The sequence below is a fragment of the Peromyscus californicus genome, unplaced genomic scaffold (genome assembly GCF_007827085.1).
Source record: "Peromyscus californicus insignis strain IS unplaced genomic scaffold, ASM782708v3 Scaffold_21__1_contigs__length_65335640, whole genome shotgun sequence".
Lineage (NCBI taxonomy): Eukaryota > Metazoa > Chordata > Mammalia > Rodentia > Cricetidae > Peromyscus > Peromyscus californicus.
The window spans coordinates 61774262-61795807 of record NW_026294514.1 but is presented as its reverse complement, the minus strand read 5'-3'; the positions used below and the strand labels follow the sequence as shown (position 1 = coordinate 61795807).

The 21546-nt window shown below is 49.0% G+C and overlaps 1 protein-coding gene across 2 annotated transcripts in view; it reads left to right on the top strand.

Moving 5' to 3' along the window:
* Positions 1–21546, top strand: part of Inpp5d (inositol polyphosphate-5-phosphatase D) — a 126825-nt gene continuing 105279 nt past the window's right edge. The window contains exon 1 of one of the 2 annotated variants that reach the window (XM_052750500.1): positions 1–167. In XM_052750500.1, coding sequence (XP_052606460.1) covers positions 151–167 — 17 coding nt within the window. In that variant the 5' untranslated portion in view covers positions 1–150. Of the gene's footprint in view, positions 168–14375; positions 14624–21546 lie in introns of those variants that run through there. The other variant, XM_052750499.1, reaches the window with a different exon arrangement.

Sequence of the window (21546 nt, the reverse complement as noted above, 5' to 3'; positions counted from 1 at the left end):
TCCAGGTCTACAGCACAAACTCCCGTCCTGAGATCATCGGACGTGAGCTGGGAGCTCCAGGCTGCTGCTACATTGCAGGCTGGTTAATCTCTCTGCTTCTCACTTTCTGGAGCATGAAGATGAAGGTTATATCTGCTTTGAGGAGTATCTATGGTGGCCTGGATAAGGTAACTCAGACACAAACTTTAGTGCGGTGTCCACACCTAGAGGTGAGCTATTGCTACCATGCAGGTGTTGTTTTGGGGTGAATTGTGGTGACTCCCCAAGTGACTATCTGTGGAGGCGAGGCATGTAAGGGACAACTGAGGTCGAGTGAAGTCGTGAAGGTGGGGTCCTAACCTGATAGGGTTGGAAGGTTGAAAGAAAATGATAGAAGCTGTATAAAGATGGCATGAAGGCAGCCATCTGCTGGTCAGGAAGACAGCCCTCACCCAAACCAGCCACGCCAGCACCTCGACTGTAGATATCCACCCTCTAGAATGACAAGAAATAAATGCCTGTTGCTGAGTTGTTGAAGTCACCATCCATGACATTTTGTCATGGAGCCTGAGCTGACAAAGACGAGTGCCCACAGCATTGTCAGTGTGGTGTCGAGGGGATGAGGACAGCATGTGACATGGGAGGTGCTTTCGAGGTGTGGCATATTGTGGAGGCTCGGGGCTGGGGCAAAGAAGATGGACAGCATTCGGCAGGTGTCAGAAAAGGCTTATGGTCCAGGATGAGGCAGTGGCAGGCCCAACCACAGTGGAGAGCCATTTCAGAAACGTTTTTGAGAAGTTTGGGGATGCTAATCAACTAGCCATGGTGTAACCCCAGAGGCTCACAGTCTGCCGAGGGTGGGGCGGGTGGCATGGGAGGAAGGCAGGCTGGAGAGGAGATTCTGGAAGCCACAGTGAGGGATTTTGGCAGATCAGTTAAGATGGCTGCTGGCTGAGGAAGCAGAGTGGAAGAGGTAAGAAGTCTGAAGCTGGAAGCAGCTGATACGCAATCACCATGGAAAGCGGTAGCTGTTGGCAGAAAAGGCATTTCGGAAGTGTGGCAACAGCCCCTGCCAAGGGAGGCTGTCATGATTCACACTAGGGCGGTGCTGGAGGCCGGGACAGAGGTTGGAGGAGGTGCAGGCCTGGCATGGGTGCCTGGTGCTGTGAGTAACCTGGCAACCGTACTGGGCTGACCCCTCTGGTCTGTCCCTGGGGTGGGAGAAAGGATGTCTTAGGAATCTGCCAGCAGACTGAGCCTCTTCAGAGCATTTTTCTGGGATGGTATGCTAAATCTTTTTCCTGGTCTCTTTTCATTTAATACTGTATTATTAATATAATCCCTTGTCCCTAAGAGTCCTGACATGAGCTCAAGTCTCTACTGTGGATACTTTCGTACTCAATTCTTCCCAAAGTTGATCCCACTCAGATCTCCTTGTCACAGCCGGCGTTTTCTGTCACCCTCAGGGAGCTGCTCAGAGCGCGGCTTCCCGTTTCCAAGCACGTTGTGGAGCACAGTTACGGACGATATAGGCCCTTAGTTCTCTTGGGAAATTGTTCCCATTCCTGTTGATGGCTTTATTGGAAAAGTGACCTGCTGTTCTAGAAGGACATCTGACTGCTAGCATTCGGGCATGGAGGCCAGAGTTCACGGCGCCCCCTGGTGGTAAGAGCTGCAAGGCTCAGCCTTAACCTAGGGTTTTAGAAGCTGAGGGTAAAGTGTGGATTCACAGGTCTCGGTCTTCTTCCAAAGCAGGGTTGTTAGCCAGTGGTGATATTTACTGATGCTGGCTGCCCGCTGGAACACACCTGAACCTTGCTCACCAAGGCCATGCCCTCCAGGCACTGGTCATCTGGACCACGTAGGATACCTGTCTTATCCTGAACAATCCCCTGGCCAGCCATGCTTCTCAGCCTTCTGAAAGAAGTAGAAATTTCTTTCCCACTTCACTGAGATACAATGTGACATTCAGATGGGCTAAGTGTTACAAAGCTGGGCTTCAGACTCTGGCCCTACACCTGTGTACACTTCCGGCTCTGACTTGTATTGCTGCCATAGAATTTTCGGAGGCACAGAGGGGATATAGGATAAACTGAGACCCCCACCACCTCATCCTCAAGCAAGACAGTTCCAAGAAGCCAGTCAAGTGTTCTAAGACCAGTTGCAATGAACTCTGCAACCTTGAAGGAAATCTATGTCTGCTGAAGCCTGTGGGGACTGGCAAAGACCACACCTGAGGATGTGGTCCAGGAGCAGAATTGGAAGTGGAACTGGGAAGGGAGATAGGCTAGCAGAGCATGCCCTGACTGAGGCAACTTAGAAGGGATGTTGGGAGGAACAGAAAGAAGACTGAATGGCGAGAGAGATGAGCTGTGGGATGTCTTTCTGTATGCTGTGAATATATGTTGCTCTCGTTGATTGATAAATAAAGCTGTTTGACTAATGGTGAGACAGAATACGTTTAGGTGGTATATCCAAACTGAAGACAGAGATGAAGAAGGGTGGAGTCAGGGTACATGCTGTGAGCCCCCCAAGAAGCAAGATGTGAAAGAACTGTTAAGTCATGTGCCACATAATGACACATAGATTAACAGAAATGGGTTAATTTAAATATAAGAGCTAGCTAGTAATAAGCCTGAGCCATCAGCCAAGCATTTATAATCAATGTAAGCCTCTGAATGATTATTTAAAAGCAGCTGAGAGGGGTTGGGGATTTAGCTCAGTGGTAGAGCGCTTGCCTAGCAAGCGCAAGGCCCTGGATTCGGTCCTCAGCTCCAGGGGGGGAAAATAGACAAAATAATAAAAGCGGCTGAGGGACGGGGCAGACAGAGAAAAGCCTCTGGTTACAGAGATGGAGTAAAGCAAGTAGAGAATCAGGGATGCCATCCTCCTTGTGAGTGTCCTTGGACTTTGGCTTGGAAGAAGTTAATGTAGCCCCATGAGGCAAGTGAAGCTCCGTGGACCTAGAAGGAGAGGCTGCTGCATGTGAAAGCAGTGTGACATACCCCAGTGCTCTGGAGGTCACAACGGACAGAGCAATACAAGATCACATCAGGTCCAGGAGAAAATGATGCCATCAAGATGCTGGCTCACTGTTCTACAGTAAAAACCTTTTTAAAAGCAGGAGTGCAACATAAAATAATGGTTAAAAAAAAGTACAGTGTGGTAAATACTAAGCCATTAACACAGCCATTTATTATCATTGCAAAACATTCTTATCATTATAAAATTTCTGTTACACAACTGTGATTCCAGCACTTAGGAGGCTGGTTGAGCCAGAAGGACCTCATTCTTGAGGACAGCCTGGGCTACAGAGCAAGATTTTGTCTCCAAAAAAAAAAAAAGGCAAATAAATAAACAAAATGTTGTCCTGTATGTGATTGCATTTCTCTACCTTTATACAACCCACTCTACAGTGAGTTTGTCGCCACTGGCCTCACCCCAGACAAGTGAGTGATGCACCACCCTGTGCCATCAGAACTCCCATGACATCACGAGCAATAAGAATTTTTCAGCCCCATTATTGTGTTAGAAGGCCCTGACAGGGTGTCCCTGGTGATACTGTCACATGTATGTGGTCATACACCATAGAAGGGTATTTGAGCAGTTGAAGAATTGTGGGGAATTCAGCACCAGTTGCTTGTGGAGGAAAACTACTCACTGTGCAAATATTGAATGTGAATGAAGCTTCCCTGCTCTGGGACAGATGTGTGAAAGGACTTTGCATCCCGAGGAGTCCAAGGCAATGCCAAGTCTAGAGATTTTTACAGACAGGACAGATGAATTGCTTAGGGGCAACATGGCAAGCTACATGTTAACTCCTCTGAGTTCTGGCCAAATGAGTGCCTCCGAGTCTTCCAGTGTATTACACGTGTACACACTGCCAGTGCCCTCCAGGAGTGTAAGGAGTCCCTAGTGACTCAGCTCCTCTGCCAAGATGCCTTTCGACTTGGCAAGCCAGAGAGGTAGAGAAGTACTGGCTGGTAAACACCACACCTTTCTGAGTTTGTTGATTATTGGTAAACATTCCTTCTTTTACTGGGGAATCTCAACCTATTATCAAAGTGGTGGTCCACCCTTGGTCGTGGTTTGTTGGTCAAGGTTTGAGTAGGAAATGTACTCCACAGTCTCACGTGGTCCCCTGTTGGTAGCGCTGTTTTGACAGATTGTAGAAATGGATGTGGGAGAGGAGGGGCCAACGGGTTACAGATCAGCCCCTTTTCTTGGTAAACTGTCTGCTTCTTGGTCCACCATGATGTAGCAAACATTAAATACCCTCATCCCTGCCTTCCTCACCATAACATACTGTACCCTTTCTAACTAACTAACTAACTAACTAACTAACTAACTAAACTAATTCCTTCTAAATAAACCCCCATCCTTCAAGGGCTCACGTCAGACATTCCATCACAATGTAAGATGGACTTCTTTGATCCAGTCATGGACCAGCCTTTAAGTCCTACTCCCCAAGCAGGAACTCAGGCCAAGCTGTTGCTACAATGGAGGACGATGCTGGCAAGACTCTAATGCAATTCTAGGCTTGCGACATCTATGATCACATCAAGTACCTTGCTGGGGTTGGAAGTGATGTCACCAATGACTATATGAATGACATCTAGAAGCCACTTGAGAGCATCATCCATGACTTCAAAAGAGTTTATCAAGAAGAAAAGGTTGTAAAACTCAGCAGGGCGGTTTTATTTGTAGCAGGATGTGGACAAGGTTGGCTCTGAAGAGAGAGCTCCTGCAGGTGTTTCTGACCAGCTAACCAATGAGGGACCCTGCTCCGCAGATGAAGGAGAGGGGGCAAGAAAGAAGGAGCTATCAGAAAAGAGCCGGGCGGTGGTGGCACACACTTTTAGTCCCAGCACTCGGGAGGCAAAGGCGGGCGGATCTCTGTGAGTTTGAGGTCAGCCTGGTCTACAGAGCGAATTCCAGGACAGCCAGGGCTACACAGAGAAACCCTGCCTCAAAAAAGAAAAGAAAAGAACCATAAGGAATCCACAGTAAAGGGCTTAGCAGAGTTCTCTAAAACCCAACAGTGGAAAGTTTGCACTTATTGACAGGAATGTCTGTGGCGCCCTATCTGCCAGCAAGTGAATCTGCCTTGAGGGCAGAAAATGCAGAGAAGTCCCGAGAATATGTTTCTGGAAAGAGTGGCCCTGCTGGCAGATCCTCTGGAGGATAAAGCCCTTGTCACTGAGGCGGCAGCTCCAGGCTGTCCCTGCCCTGAGGAACTGACGTGGGAACAAAATGTGGGGGTTGATAACAGCAATATTGTTGATACTAACCCTACAGAGTCTTAAGCTAATGTGTTAATTCATGCTTGATTTCCTTGAAAGAAAAAATTTAAGCGAAAACCACAACTTCCAAAATAAAGACATAGAGTAATTTTGTATTGTCATATAGTGTGTTTGTTTTAAATGGTGTTGCTACGAAATCAAAAAGATTTTAAAATCCAGTTTAGACATACATTTTATAATGCTAAAATAAAAAGCAAAAGAGTGCATTGTTGGGTGGGAGACAGGAAGAGGGAAGACCTGATTTTTAAAGTGGAGTCTCTCTGGCTATGGTGACTCAAGCCTGGAATTCCAGCCTTCAGGAAGCTGAGGCTGGAGGATAGCCACAAGTGTAAGGCCAGCCTGGGCTACTCAGTGCAACTTTGTTTCCCAAAACTAACCAACCAACCAACCAAACAAACAAACAAACAGAGTCTCCCTACCCCCATTCCTAGACTGTAACATCTACTACACATATTTTTAAAACAGTAGCTCACTTGGAAGACTGATGCAGGAAGAGAGTTGTGAGTTTAAGGCCAGCCTGGGCACATAGTGAGTGCCAGACCAGTCTGAGCTACATGTAAAGACCCTGTCTCAATAAACAAAGAAAAGAAAAAAAAAAAAAAAACATGATGAGGGTTTTACCCCCCCCCCCCCACATTAAAACAAAAAATGTCACTCAGCTCCTACTCAAGGACATAATAGCTCTCCAGAGCTGAGCTATGCCTGCCTCCTTTCCAAAATCCTAGGGAAACCCCCACTTAATAGAAAGTGCAACTGCGCATGTGCTCTGCTTAAAAACACACATACCTAGATCTTCCTCCACAAGAGTCCTTGAAACCATGACATCCTAGACTGTCACATCCTAGAACTTTCCTCTGTGCCCTCCAAATTGTCAGGACCCTTTCAAATGCTTGGAATCTTGCTTTGGATATCTGAGGAATCATACACATGTAATCACCCATGCACCTCTGACTAGTCTCCCTCTGGGAGACACAGAAGGCTGTCCCAACTTCCGTCCTACTGAGAAGGGTCTCACAGAAATCCTGGAGAGGAGGCTGACTATAATGCAGGGCAGACAGGAAGCCTTTAAACCTCTTAAGGGATCATGGGAGACTTGCAGGAAGAGGCCCCCTGAATAGTCGGTAGATGTTCCAGGGAAAGGGAGGTGGGAGTTGGCAGCTGCCCATTCAAACGTACTCCCTCACATGAGCCAGCTTCATAGTCTCCTGCTTGAGTCATGCCAATTCCAGTCATTGAATTCCAGTCAATCAGGAGATGGCAAGGGAAGATGCCAGCAGTGGAGTCTGGAAGGACAGAGACGATGGGCACCCATCACCAGAGCCTACTGGTCTTAAAGACCTCTGAGCCCCATCCAGCAAGTGTGATTCGAAAGAAGGAGCCAAAGTCCAGACCATGGGGGACAGGGTTGTAAGTGTCTGCACTGGCCGGCATACACATACAAGGAGAGGGGCTGTGCCTACGATCTGGTTGAAGAAGCCATTGATGATGTCCAAGTGTGCGTGCGAAAGTGTAGACAGCAGAGAGGCCACTGTGCCACTGGGACCTGAGATGAGAAGCTCGTTATCCGTGAAGCTCTCCAGATGACAGCCTATGGTGGTTCGTCCCCACTGTCAACTTGGTTGGACGTGGAATCACCTGGGAAACACAGCCCTGAGCATGGCTGTGAGAGGGTTTCCAGAGACCCCGAAGTGAGGATGGAAGACTGACCTGAATGTGTGATACCATCCTACAGACTGGGGTCCTGAACTGAATAGACAGGTAAGAGGGAGGAAGCCAGGGAGTGCCTGTTTCTCTCTACTTCCTGATCAAATGGATGTGACCAGTCGTCTCCTGTGCCTCCTGCCAGGTCCTCAGTAGCAGCTCCCTCTTTGCTGGGACAAACACCTGGCAAAAGCAACTTAAAGACAGAGAGAAGGGTGGGTTTATTTCCGCTCATATATGAGGGATACAGTCCAGCATGGCCAGGGAGGCATGGCATAAAGTGCAGCTTCAGCTGTGTTGGCAGGACTATGAAACCTCTGGTCAACGGTGTCCACAGGAAGCAGACGGATGCCTACTCATCTCCACTTGTTTTCTCCTTTTCATTCTGTCCTAGACCGTAGACCATGGAATGATGCTGCCTGTACACAGAGTGGGTCTTCCCTGCTGTGGTGGTTTAAATTAGAATAATCCCCATGGACTCATGTGTTCAAGTGCCTGGACTCAAATCAGTGGAACTATTTGAAAAGGATTAGGAAGTGTGTCCTTGTTGAAGGAAGTGTGTCACTGCAGTTGAGTTTTGAGGTTTCAAAAGCATACATCAGGCCCAATTTCTCTGTCTCTCTGTCTCTGTCTGTGTGTGTGTGTGTGTGTGTGTGTGTGTGTGTGTGTGTGTGTGTGTGTGTGCCTACTCTGGTACTGCTCCAGCAACATGCCTACCTGCTGCTGTGCTCCTCGCCATCATGATCATGGACTAACCCTCTGAAGCTGTAAGCAAGTTCTCAATTAAATGCTTTCTTCTATAAGTTGTCATGGTGTTTCATCAGAGCAAAGGAACAGCACCTAAGACACCTCTTCAGTTAGATCTCTCTGGAATCTCACCCTCACAGACACTCCCAGAGTTTGTTTCCTGAAAGTGTTCACAATCACATCAAGCTGACAACGGACGTTAACCATCATACCTTCCCTGCCATGATGGACGTATGCCCTCAAACCTTGAGACAGAACAAACAGGGTGACGGCCCAGATGAATAGCAAGCTACTCCATCTAGGTTTGTGTAAGGGCACTTCATGATGTTCATGGTAGCCAGACAATATCTTTCTTAGAATATATTGTAATTCAGCAGTGCATTACTGTAGCAACATGTAGTATATATGGATCTAATTGTTTTTCCCAACTGCTGGTAATTGAATTTTGAGCCTCATATGGTAATTGAATTTTGAGCCTCATATGTATCTATTATTAGATCAGTGGTTCTCAACCTGTGGATGGTGACCCCTTTGGGGTTCAGTGACCCTTTCACAGGGGTTGCATAACAGTTATTCTGCATATCAGATATTTACATGATGATTCACAACAGTAGCAAAGTTACAGTTATGAAGTAGCAATGAAATAATTTTATGTCTGGGGGTCACCCCAACATGAGGAAGTGTATTTAAAAAGTAGCAGCATTAGGAAGGTTGAGAACCACTGTATTAGATGGATAGATGATTGAAGGATAGATGGGCAGACAGACAGATATTGATTCTCCAGTAACTCAGGAGACAAGCCAGTCCACGTCTGTCAGGCAAGAGCGGATGCTGCAGTTGAATGAGAAGACAATCTGTGGGCAAGCACCCTCTCTGAAGAAGGTCAATCTTTCTTTTAAAGCCTTCAAGCCTTTGGGTGAGGCCAACCCATCACAGGGAGGATAATCGGCTTTACTCAGAAGCTACTGATTTCAATGCTAATCTCTTCTCTAAAGGTGCCTTCACAGGGACCTCTGGAGTAATACTCGACCAAATCTCTGGATACCGATTCGAGTCATGTTGCCTGATAAAACTATCATTATGACCTTCTTTGCACAATGTAGTCAGTGCCCATGTTCCCTGCCCAGTAGTAGCTCCAGGTAGTAAGAGACATGCACTTGTCTTCCCAGGCTGGAGTAGCAAGGGAGCCCAGAAGAACAGCAAAGGGGTTTGATGAACACAGGAGAGGAAGGAACTTAGGAAGATTGAAACATGTTTGCCTGGTTATGTGTGGTGTGGTCTCTACTACCTCAATTCTTGCTCCCTGCCAAGTCCTATCCATACAACTGGGACTTCATGGTTCTACGGTTTCTCCATCCATCAATTGTCTATCTATCCAATAGATGTATTAATAAATATGTAGATTCATATTTAGTTGAGAATATAGCTCAGTGGTAGAGTACTTACCTAGTACGTATGAGGCCCAAAGTTCAATTCTCAGAGCTGAATAAAACAATGAAACCCATATATATTACATATTGATGCAGTAAGGCATTGCTTAACAACAGTAGTCCCTTCTCAGCCCCTGAAGTCCATTCTATCCCAGTGGAAGGACTCCTGGGCAGGTCAGTTAATAGTGTCCCCACTGTAGCTCTCTTTTAGCTTTTTCCAGTGAAGAGATGCAGCCTGCTCTTGTACTCTGCCCTTCAGACAGAATTTGTGATGCCTGGCACCAGCCCTGGGAGCTGGCTCTTCCAACACAGCTCTCTCTGTTCCTCCAAGAGCTCTAGAGAGGGCCCAGTGCCCAAGACAGAGGCCTGCCAGACCACCCTGTTGCTGTCACTAGCTTGACTTCCCAGAAAATGTCCAGTCCTCCCTCCAGTGCCCAGACACTGGCCATAGCTGGCAGGGACACCCTAGCTGGGCTTGCGACCATGTGAGTCTTTATCTTACTTCTCTCCCTTAGATATTATCCAAACCTCTGCCCCATATGAGAGATTAACAAATTGCCCAAAAAGAGCATAGAGCTTCATACCAATAAAGTCATATGTGGCTTCCAGAAATAGCCTGTGAGACAAGTCATTCCTGTGTGACCCTAAGTACCAAGTGGAGCAGAGGTGGTGTGTTGTAGAATATTAGTTAAAGATTTGTTACATTTGTTTACGCTGTGGAACATTTGTTTAATGGTGCAAAGATGTGTTGCATACTTTTTTTTTTTTGTTTTTTTTTTTTGTTTTTCAAGACAAGGTTTCTCTGTGTAGCTTTGTGCCTTTCCTGGATCTCGCTCTGTAGCCCAGGCTGGCCTCGAACTCACAAAGATCCGCCTGCCTCTGCCTCCTAAGTGCTGGGATTAAAGGTGTGCACCACCACCACCGTCCAGCATGTTGCACTCTTTTATGTTGCATTTGTTTAACTCTGTGAAGCTGTGTTACTGTGCCTGTCTAAAACACCTGATGGTCTAATAAAGAGCTGAATGGCCAATAGCAAGGCAGGAGAAAGGATAGGCTGGGTTGCTAGGCAAAGAGAATAAATAGGAGAAATCTGGGAGGCGGGATCAAGGAGTGAGAAGAGGAGGAGAGGAGGACATCAGGGGCCAGCCATCTGGCTACACAGCCAGCCAATGGGGTAAGAAGTAAAGAAAAATATACAGAAATAGAGAAAGGTAAAAGCCCAGAGGCAAAAGGTGGATGGGTTAATTTAAGTTAAGAAAAGCTGGCTATAAACAAGCCAAGCTAAGGCTGGGCATTCATAAAAAATAATAAGCCTTTGTGTCTTTATTTGGGAGCTGGGTGGTGGGCCCCTAAATAGCTCTGGGATGCCACTAGGCCTGTGAGAGAAAGGAATGGTCTGAGCTTCATTTGCACAAGAAATAAAGCTATGCATTTACACATCCGCCTGTTTCCTAGGCCTAGGAGTGTCTTTGTAGGGGTGTTATTTAATACAGATCAGCAGTAGGTCTGAGAAGTTTATACTGTTTGCTGTTATGGCCTCAGAGTGTATGAGCACACAAGAAATCAATAGCAGGAAACAGCTGATATATTAAAAGCCGAATAGCATCAAATATTCCTTGATATTTGACTTCTCCTCTAGAAGGATTCCTTGACCCTTCAAGTTCTAGCTTTATCATATGAAGCTGAATCTCTACTTCATATTCTTGTGGCCTGCAGCAGTAAAGAGTAAAAACAAACAACCACAGTAGTGTCTGATGCCCTTTAACCTCTGTGCCCCTGCCAACACCATCCAGACAGCCGCTCCTCCCTTCCGGAGGCGCCCAACCAGGGGTCAGGCAGCTGTCTTCTCCAACAGCCACTGGGAATTTGGGTGCACAATGCCCACAGATGCCTCCAGTCAGCGCCTCTCCCGCCTCGCATCCTTGTTGCACTGCTGTGTGCCCTGGGTGGATGGGAAGTCATGCCAGGCATGCAGCGAACATTTCTGGCAAAGGGGGCTGCTCTCCCACGTGGAAGGCTGGGCTGTAGTCATCTTCGAAAAAGACCACCCTATAGGAGTGGAGCAATTATAACCTAAGATGTCAAGAGAACATGACTCGATGACATGTTGTCCTCCGTTCATGTTATGAAATTCAGAACAGTAAATTCAACATTACAGGAAAACAAAATCCCAGCACGTGGGAAGTGGGGAGCAGAAAGCTGAGAATTCAAGGTCAGCCTGGAACACATACCAAGCCTGTGTCTTGTAAAAAGGTAAGTGAATTATCATCATTTTCTCGCATGTTCTAGGTAAGTCGGGCATTGAGGTCATGAACAAAACAACAGTACAATGTCAGCAGGAATCAGTGGAAGCCGTATTCCAGGGTGGCCTGTGTGAACAAACTGGCAGTGTCCATTAACCAGCAGAAAGGCATGGTGCTGGGGAAATTAGGAAGCTCTCTGGTCTCAGGTTCTGCAGAGCTGAGGCACTGTGAATGAAGCAGCTGCTGCCCTTAGTGTTCAGTGGAAGCACGGAATCAGCCAGGACAGTCAAGCAGACAGTAGGACACCAGGGCTGTTCCTGGCTGTTTGGGGCAGTAAAACAGAGAAGCAGGAGGACTCTTCGTGTGCACATTTGAACATTCGTTATTTCTTTCCTCTCTAACCGTTATTCCTAGTCTCCACCGACTCCTTGCCTCATCCCAGGTGGTTCTGTGGACTTTGTGGCATCATTTAATTGAATTCTTGATGTAGACAAAAGCCTACGAAAACATAATCTCTACCCAGGCTCTACCCACCATCAGGGCAATGTTGATCCTGTGTTGGGGTTTTCTCAAAATAGAGAGGACAAGGAAATTGACGCTCTCGTGCCTCTGTCATGTGTGTAGGAAAGGAAGTGAAGAAGGGATGGGCCTTGAAAATCAGGGAAGCATGAATGTGCCATGTATGTGTTACATATGTAGTAGGCAATCTTTTTTTTTTTTTTTGAGACAGAATTTCTCTGTGTAGCCCTGTCTGTCCTTGAACTTGTTTTGTAGACTAGGCTAGCCTTGAAATCAGAGATCCACCTACCTCTGCCTCCTGAGTGCTGGAATTAAAGGCTTGTGCCACCATCCCTGGCTTGTAGTAGGCAATTTATTGAGTTCAAAGGTAGCTAGGTATGGCAACACACACCTTTAATCCTAGCACTTTGATTCCAGGAGACAGAAACAGGAGAATCTCTATGACTTTGAGGCCAGCCTGATCTGTATAGCAAGTTCCAAGCTTGCAAGGGCTACATAGTGAGACCCTGTCTCAAAACAACAACAATGGTAACAGAGAAAAGAGATACAGGGAGGGGCTGGGACAAGAGAGGACCCTAAAGGGCACACCCCCAGTGACCTACTTCCTCCAGCTAGGCCTCACCTTTCACCTTCTCTCAGTAACACAAAAGCACGCATTCATTAAGGGATTGATTTATTATTGGTCAGAGTCCTTGTGACCTGATTATCTCTGGAAATACCCTGGCAGACACTTCCAGAGGTGCACTTTCCCAGTTTCCTAAGTGCTTCTTAGTCCAGTGAAGTTGACAGTCAAGGTTGACCACGACAGGAGGGAGACTGAGAGGTGCAGAGGGACTCATCTATCAGTGAGTCAGTCTCGGATGCTAAGGGATCGCAGGAGCTGAGTTGGCCAAGGCACAGAGAGACTAAGATTGTGATGGATCTGGATCTTTGTGATGGACTCTGGAGGCTCCAGGGATAAGGACAATGATGCAGTTGGCAGAGGCATCCAAGAAGGAAAGAAGGGTTCAAGGATGCATGTAGTCATGTGATGGACAGAGATTTCCTAAGAACGGGGTGGATGAGGTTCTGTGAACATGAGGCCTGAGGAATGAGGTCACCCAGCTCTGGGGTCCTGGTGTCGGTGACTGCCTTAGAGCCTGCAAAACTCAGCTGGTACCAAATGGTGACCTTTGAGAGGTGAGCAAATGTGGCCATGTCCAACCACAGAAGGAGTAGGCTGACTGACCTTTTGGGCTGCTGCCATGCAGAACTCGGTAACAAATGTCATCCAAGTGGCCAACTTGCCCCATGGGGACATGTAAGTCCCTCCATGAGCTTCCCCCCAGCCCCCGCAAGTGCCCAGCAGAAGTCGGGGGGGGGGGGGGTTCAATGCATCAGATGCAGGGACAGCGTGCTGCCCATGGAGAATGGGTAACCACAGACTGAGTGAAATCCAGTCACAAAGCTGTCCCCAGACACTTGGAGTCCTCAGGGGGGTGGCTGTTAAGACTGACCCAGCACAGAGATGGCATGTGTCTGGGAGTCTCCAGTGAGGAGAGACAGGGAAATCTATGCTCCCTCCATTTTGCTCTGCTTCGGGCACAAGGCTTAGTTCAATTTGAGAAGCCCTGCTCCTTAGGTATGTTCTAGATTCATTCATAACTGGGGTGAAATACTCTGACAAAAAGAACCTTAGGGAGGAGAGAGTTTGCTTTTGCTTACGACTCTGGTTACAGAGCACCGTTGTGGAGAAGTCGCAGAGGAGTCGCTGTGGAGACCTTAAAGTAGCTGTCTATCACATCCACAGCTGAGAGCAGAAGGAAGTCACTGCCTCCATGCCACTCGCTTGCTTGGGCTAGCTCCTGCTCTCCCCGATTACTAGCAGTTCACAATTCACTGCCTAGAGGTTAGTGTCGCCCACAGTAGGCTGGATCTTCTGCTATCAGTTAACTTCATCAAGACAACCCTCCACCCACAGGCCAACCCAATGTAAACATTCCCGTACTGAGACCCTCTCTTCCCAGGTGATTCTAGGTTGTGTCAATTTAACACTTAAAACTAACCATCACAAGTATGTTGGGGTGGTGTAAAGAGGACAAGCATTAAGGCTGCCCTTGTGGATATCTGCACAGGTTTCCGAGTGCCCATTCCTTCGGCCCATCCACAAATACTAGGCCACACTTCAGAAGCTAGCCATGAAACCTGATGCTAAAAGAGCTTATGCCTGCCCCTGCACAGAACTCTGGCTGATAATGGAAGCTAGAGGTTAAGTCCCCTGCAGGAGATATTGAGAACCAGTGAGTGAGAGGGTGGGGCAGGCAGCCAGTGGCTGGGCTGGGTGGGAAGGTAGATGATGCCCCCCCCCCAACTTGGTTTCTATAATGAGGAAGTTCTCTGCAGCTCAGTTTCCTCTCCCTCGCTGAGCGCCTGAAACAGGAAGTCAGTCAGTTAAGCTGGTAGTAGCAGCAGAGGCAACTTCTGAGAGGCAACAGGCGGCAGGTCTCAGCGTAGGGCCCTTAAGTGCTCTGCTGGAGTGTCCGTCCTGGGAGTGGCTGCTGACCCAGCCCAGGAGACCCATGCCTGCCATGGTCCCTGGGTGGAACCATGGCAACATCACCCGCTCCAAGGCAGAGGAGCTGCTTTCCAGGGCCGGCAAGGACGGGAGTTTCCTTGTGCGTGCCAGCGAGTCCATCCCCCGGGCCTACGCGCTCTGCGTGCTGTGAGTACCCCATCTCCTCCCAGCTGGCAGATCCAGGGCCCCCTCGGGTGGATCAAAAGGGGAACCCTGTAATGGGTTGAGTTAGTTTCATGTCACAGGATGGCACAGCATGACTGGCGTGTTGTTACCCTATGGGGAGGGTAGAGGTGGGCAGCATCTGAGGCCCAATTTGGACCTTGACTTTGGAGTTCAGGGAGCCTGTGTTATAACAGGCTGTGCGGTGCTGGGGCTCTCTGAGTCACTCTGGGCCTGGCCCACAGCGCAGTCCTTCATGGCCTGTGGTGCCAGGGGCCTCTCTGGGCTCTGGTGGTAGGAGAAGGGGTCCTCATTTTGAGCCAGAAAGAAACTTGGACCTCTCTGGTGGAGGACGCCTTGGAAAGCATCTTGGTCACCTAAGTGTCAGTCAGGGACCCAGTGAAGGGCAACAGTGGCAAGAGCGATCCCTTCCTCCACCCAGCTATGTATGGTCTATTTGGGGAGCCGAGTCTGGGGTGCATTTAGTCAGGAAAGCACTCCTCACCCAGAAGGAGTTTTATTCCAGGTGGTGAGGCCAGAGGAAGCCGCAGATCTGCTCTTTGAGCGGGTCTCCGTCCCTCCCTGAACTCAGCTGCATCCCCACCCATCTGGGGCTCTGCCCCCATGGATTCCCTCTACAGTCCAGCGTGAAGATGTTGCTGAATGTGCTGGTTACCCTAACACCAGAGGAAACAGACTCTTGTTGAAGGTTCCTTTTTAACACTCCATCTGTCTAGTGTTTGAGGAAGGCCCTTACAGCCTTACAGCCTTACCCTACAGCCCTGTGGTCTAACTCTGTGCCGGCTTCAGGCTGGAGCAGGGCAGGAACACAGTCAGGAAGGGTGTGTCCACTTGAACAGTTCAGGTAGCATCTGACAGAATGCCCCTGGACTGACAGAAAGAGCTTTCAGAGCAGCCAGGGCCCTCATATCTTCACGCAGGAGGGAAGTGGGTGACTGACCACAGACGGTTCTGAGCTCTGACTCATGGTGGGACCTGCTGTGCTAGGCATTTATTGGCTGGTTTCATCTTTAAGACAATCAGGAGTGGGTTCGTGTGAACACCTAGACCTGGAGATAAGGAGTGTGAGGCTTGGACAGGTTAGGGACCTATAGCAGCCAAGGCTAAGGTCATTTACTCCCAGAGACCACTAACTTACGCTGCCCACCTCCTTCAGCCACCATCAAGCTGGGCATGCCAGTGGACTCGGATAGAAGCAGGGGAAGCTAGGGTGTTCGTGGAGCTGGGGCAGGGGGAGGGGGGACGCCTAGAAACCAGCACAGGTTCACGGCTGACTGACTTTGTGATGGAGTTAGCAGCCAGCTTCCTGCACACCCACCAGTGTGTCTCAGGAGAAGCGCTGCAGGTGGCCAGGACCTCCCCAAAGCGCCATCCCTTGGGGATCTACCAGTGAGGGGCCCTAAAGAGGAAAGGAAGGTACTTTTTAGCATCTTGCCAGCTCAGCCTGACTCCACTGGCCCAGTTACATTTCTTTTCTGCCCCAGTGGGGTTTGGGCCAAGGGCAATTGTGTTGGGAGTTGGCTATGGGCTCAGAGACTGTGGTAAGCTTGAGTTACAGACGTGAATGGGTTCTCTTACTCTAAGAGAGAGCATCTGGAAGGCTGAAGTCAGAGGAGGAACAGCCTGACCGAGACCATGGGGTCTTGCAGGACCTTTAGGCAGACAGCGCTTGGCCTTATTTCTTCCCTCTCTCCCCTACCTCAGCTGCCTTAGGCTCCTGCAAAGGCAAGGTGGTACGGAGATTTTCAGACTAAATGGATGACTACTACAACTGCAGTGTATAGAATAAAGCATCCTTTCATGCCCCCCCAAAATGCAGGAAAGGCAGCTACTTTTAAGTTGAAAACTTGTTAGAAGCCAGCCCTTTAATGCTAAGAGACTTAACTTCCTGAAAAACAAACTTCACATCCTTACTTTCCCCTGTTCCCTGTGGATGATGGCGTCTCGCCCACCTCATCCCCCACCCCCACTTCATCTCCTACCCCACCCCCACCATCTGCCCTGGCCAGAGTCCAGGCTCCTGCCAGAGGAGATCAAGGCAACAGCCTCAGGGCAGTGACAAGGTAGAGGGAAGAGATGGGGCTGCAAAGTCGAGCCGGGGTACAGGGCGGTCGTTTTCTTCACTTTCAGAAGGAATAGATTTGGCATGTGAGCTGTCCTTCTGGACACCCCCTTCCCCAGGATGTGTGGACTCTGGGTCATGCAGCTGTGGGTCAGGAACTTAGTGACCCTGAAACTGGAGCTCCATCCAGGTCCCCTCTTGTGACTGAAAAGACAGCCGCAGGGCTGTGTGGCTTAGGTGTGCATGGCCCTCTGGAGAGAGTGCGGTCTTGTCAGGAGGGCCTTCTGGATAGGAGATTTGACTAGACACAATCGGGGGGAGGGAGGTAAATGCTGAAAGACAAGGTCACAATGCAGCACCACCCACGTCACATAGGAGCACACATTCACCTCACACCCTGACCTTCATTTCCTTGAGAAAGGTCAGTCCTGTCATCTACCAACACACAAGAAGGCTTTTGTCTCTTCTCAGTCACTCAAAGAGCCTTGGTTTAGGGGAGCCTGGAGTTACATGGGGGGCCCAGAGTGCAGTCTTGGGGAGATCTCGCTGGTCTGATTGGAGTCCTAGTCTGCCTTCCTTGAAAGGGAATTTGAGCTCTTCGAAGTGGAGCCCGTGTCATCTTGCCCCATTTCTCCTCAATTCCTCCTTGGTGACAGCTAGGCCCAGAGAGCCTGTGTGCCCTGGGTGGGATATTGGCCAGGTGGATGGAGGCCGTTCCAGAGGCTATGAGGCTCGTGAGCTGAGACGGCACAGCTGCCCCGTACTGTGTGCTACAGAGAAGCTAATGCTTTCAAGGGTAGGTCAGCCGACGCAGGGTCCGTGGGTCAGCTAGATAGCTTCTTTTTGCTTCAGCTACACAGGAAGAATTTGAACGATGGCCCAGCGAGCTGACCAGGCCTAGACAGAACCCAAGTTCATCTAGGTCAAGTTAGCTACCATCCATGTGAGTGGCATTCCCCCCTGAACCACTGTGGAGTGATCTGGCCTCCTCTCTTGCCAGGAGAATGTGGGTTGCTTTGATCCAGACATATGTGTAAGGGATTCCCTCTGCAAGTAGCCTTCTATGGTGCACCCAGACCTGATGGCGGAGTAAGGATTCATCCCCGGGATCGAACACCCGATAGTCCTGGGCTTGGTAGTGCAGAAAGAAGGGAGAAAAAGCATGGGACATTTACAACTAAAACTGCCATCAGAGAAGACATTCCAGTCATTTGAAAAAAATCGTGGGCTAGGCACTGGTGGGAGAGCAGGCCCCAAGCCTGCCAGAGGTGATAAAACAGGCCAGTTTTCAGGACTAATGGAGAGTGGGGTGAGGACCTTGTCACCCCTGGTTTTGGTGGAAAGAGAAGGACTACAGAGAAGGGCCTTTGAGGGTGGAAATGCCTAGCAGAGGGGTCAGGGCGTGGATTGTGCTCTGGGAGGGTGTGCTACCGTCTCCCTTCCTCCACCCTCCTTTTAAAGTTTCTGTGAGGTTCCCACAGCTTGCTAAGGCCTTTTGTGCAAATGCAAGGTGGTGTTTTCCATATGTGACATTGAAGGCAAATGAGGAAACGCAGGCATAGGCAGAAGCCAGAGCAGGAGGCCCACGGACTCCTGGAGCCTGCTGGACATGAGAAAAAGTCTTTGTCTGAGGATGGTGCTCTTGAGGATTACTCCTGTGTCTGAGACCAGGAGGGAGGGCTGAACCCAGGAAGGCCTGTTGAATTATATCATTTATGTGAGGTGACAAAAAGACCATGTTTATGCCCGTAGATCTGTCTCCCAGGTACAGGGCAGGCACTAGCTTAGGAGCATTTTGCAAGTCTGCCTACCATATAGCTTACACTCACCTGTGCAAGGACATTAGCACTTTTTAACAACAATCCCATTTTTCTGGGACACGAGGCTCCTGTCTCCCTGCCTCAGAGATGGAGCAAGAACTCTGCTATTGCTCTCCAATTCAGGCCAGGCCACGATGTCCTGAGGAGCAAGATTCGCTTAGGATCTGCTTAGAGTCCCTTTGTTGTGTTAGCAAGACACCCAGAACCCCAGCTCCAAAGTGAGGCTGCCCAGGCCAGTTCACTGGCTTACAGTGCTTCAGCTGAGGTTAGTGCATGCACTGTAAAGTGACCTGTCCACATGCTAGTTTGTGGTTCAGTGGTCCTTAGTACAGCCACATAGTTGTGCAACCAACACCACTGTCTAATTTCAGAGCATTCTCATTGTCCCCCAAAGACCCACCCCATACCCATGAGCAACTGCCTGCTGCTGCCCTTTCCCCGACCTCTGGAAAGAGCCAGTCTACTGTGTGTCTCTAAGGACTTACTTGACTTGTGAATTTTCAGTTTGGGGAATTATGTAATGTGTGACTTTGGGTATCTGGATTTATTCACTTGGCATATGCCTTCAAGCTCATCTGGATTATAGCAGACATCCATCTTTTGAGCAGCTCATTAGTGACCCATTGTATGGACACACCCCAGTCACCTGTTGAATGGCTTTTGCACTGTTTTTTACTTTTTGATTGCTATGAACAATGCTTCTGTGAAGAGTCATGAACTAGCCTTTGTGTGGATGTCTGTTTGCAGTCGTCTTGGGTATGGCCCTGAGAGGTAGGGTGGGTCATGTGGCGGTTTGATATTTAGCATTTTGAGGAACTGCTGAACTCTTGGGCTCAGCTGTGGCACCTTCTCACCAGCCATGTGTGAGGATCCAGTTTCTCTACCTCCACTGGTTTCTTATCTGGTGTGTGTGTGTGTGTGTGTGTGTGTGTGTGTGTGTGTGTGTGTGTGTGTGCACATTAGCACATTGTGTGTGTCAGCCAAAGAACAACCAACCTCAGGAGTTGGTCCTCTCTTTCCACCACGTGGATCCCGGGTACCGAACTCAGGTCAGGCTTAGTGGCAAGTGCTCTTACCCGCTGAGCCGTCTTGCCAGCCCCACCTTTTCGTTTTCCTGAAGACAGAGGTTCTCGGTGCCCTGGAACTTGTCATGTTGGGCTGGCCAGCGAGAGAGCCACCAAACCCAGTTGGTTGTTGTGGTTAGTTGGTTTTTAATGCACCTTCTGGGCATCCAACTTAGTTATTATGCTTTCAAACACCTTACCTGCACCTCCCCCCAGTCCCTGGCTTGTTTGTGTGTTTGTGAGCTGTGGTCTCATGTAGCCTAGGCTAGCCTCAAGCTTCTTCTTACAGTCAAAATTGGTCTTGAACTCCTGATCCTCCTGCCTCTACTTCCTAAATGTGCTTACCACCACATCCGGCTGTCTTTTTTATTCTATCCAGCTTAGTGGGTGTGAGCAACACCTAACTGTGATTTTAAGTATCCCTAATGTTAATAATGCTCGGGCATCATTTGTAATGCCGTATCTGGAGAACCGTCTATACAGTCTTTGCACATTCGAACAGCTAGGTCTTTGAGAGGCCTAGATAGGAAGACAGGAGTAAGATGAATATCCCAAGGCCCAGCCCAAGACAGGCCAGAGTACACCCTCCATGTGCTTTGCATATGTAAAAAGACAGAGGACCTATCTGCGAAGAAAGTTCCATGACAGGAGAGGAGTTGTGACAGTGTCACTTCCGGGACTTCCTGGAGGCCTCTGGGAGACACGGAGCTGTCATGTGGGGCCTCCACAGAGGAAGTGCTCAAAGCGATTGAGGCAGGAAGAGGACTTCAATGACGCAAGAATGTCTGGTGGCTGCTGCGCCACCAGGGTTGACCGCCTGGAAGCCTGACGGAGGGAGGGGCCCGGGCACAGATACAGAAAAAAGAACTCCTGGGGGAACCGGGAATGAAGATCAAGTCTAGAAGAGAGGCAGCCCCCATAACCTCCTGGTTCTAGCTACATCCTAGTAAGGAGGTACCGAAGGGATGAAGTCCTACAGCCGTGAAAAAGCCAGACAGGACACAGAATGTTCTATGAGAGGGAACCCCATCCTGGTAGCTGTGGTGGGCCCCTCCCTGCCCTTTGGGAGAGGGTGAGAGATGGGAGAAGGACCGTGTGAAACGTGTGGGTCATATTTCATTTTTCACCAATTGGCCTGTCTTCTAACGTTGCCTCCAAACATAGCACGCGTGCTCTTTTGTCTCCATTGCTTAAAATCCCTCTTACTGGGCTGGGGAGATGGCTCAGTTGGTGACGTGCTTGTCCTGCAAGAACAAGGACCAGAGTTCAATTCCCACAACCTACACAAAAGCCAAGTGTGTTGAGGCACACTTACAATCCCAGTGCTAAGGAGGTGGAGACAAGAGGACCCCTGGGGTTCACTGGCCAGCCAGCTTAGCTGAATTAATGAGCCCCAGGCCAGTGAGAGACACGATCTCAAACAAGACAAAACAAAAAAATGATAGACATCATTGCATCCGAGGGAGGACACTCAAGACTGCCCTCTGGCCTCTACACGCACATTTATGTGTGTACACATATGTGCCCCTAAACACATACATGGGGATGGGGAGCATGCTATTAACAAGTACCAGAACCCGTCAGTTTGGGTTTAGTTTGCAACTGAAATAATACTGTGGAGGGCTGGCCAACGGAACATCTGCAGAGAGGGAGTGCTCACCTGGCCCTGCAGCTGGAGTGGGCCGTGGAGGGGTGGACAGAGCTGGAGATAAACAGTGAAGTCTTCTGTCAGGTAACAGAAATGCTATTAGCTGTGCCTGGTGGACCACACATGTAACTCCACACTCAAAAAGCTGAGGCAGGGAGATTGCCTTGAGTCCCACATCAGCCTCCCAGGTCTACATAGAGTCAAGCATAAAGTAAAAAGTGTAAAACAACAACAACAAACCGTTACCCAGTCACTGAGAGACTAGCATAGCCTTGTTGATTTGTTGGTGTGTC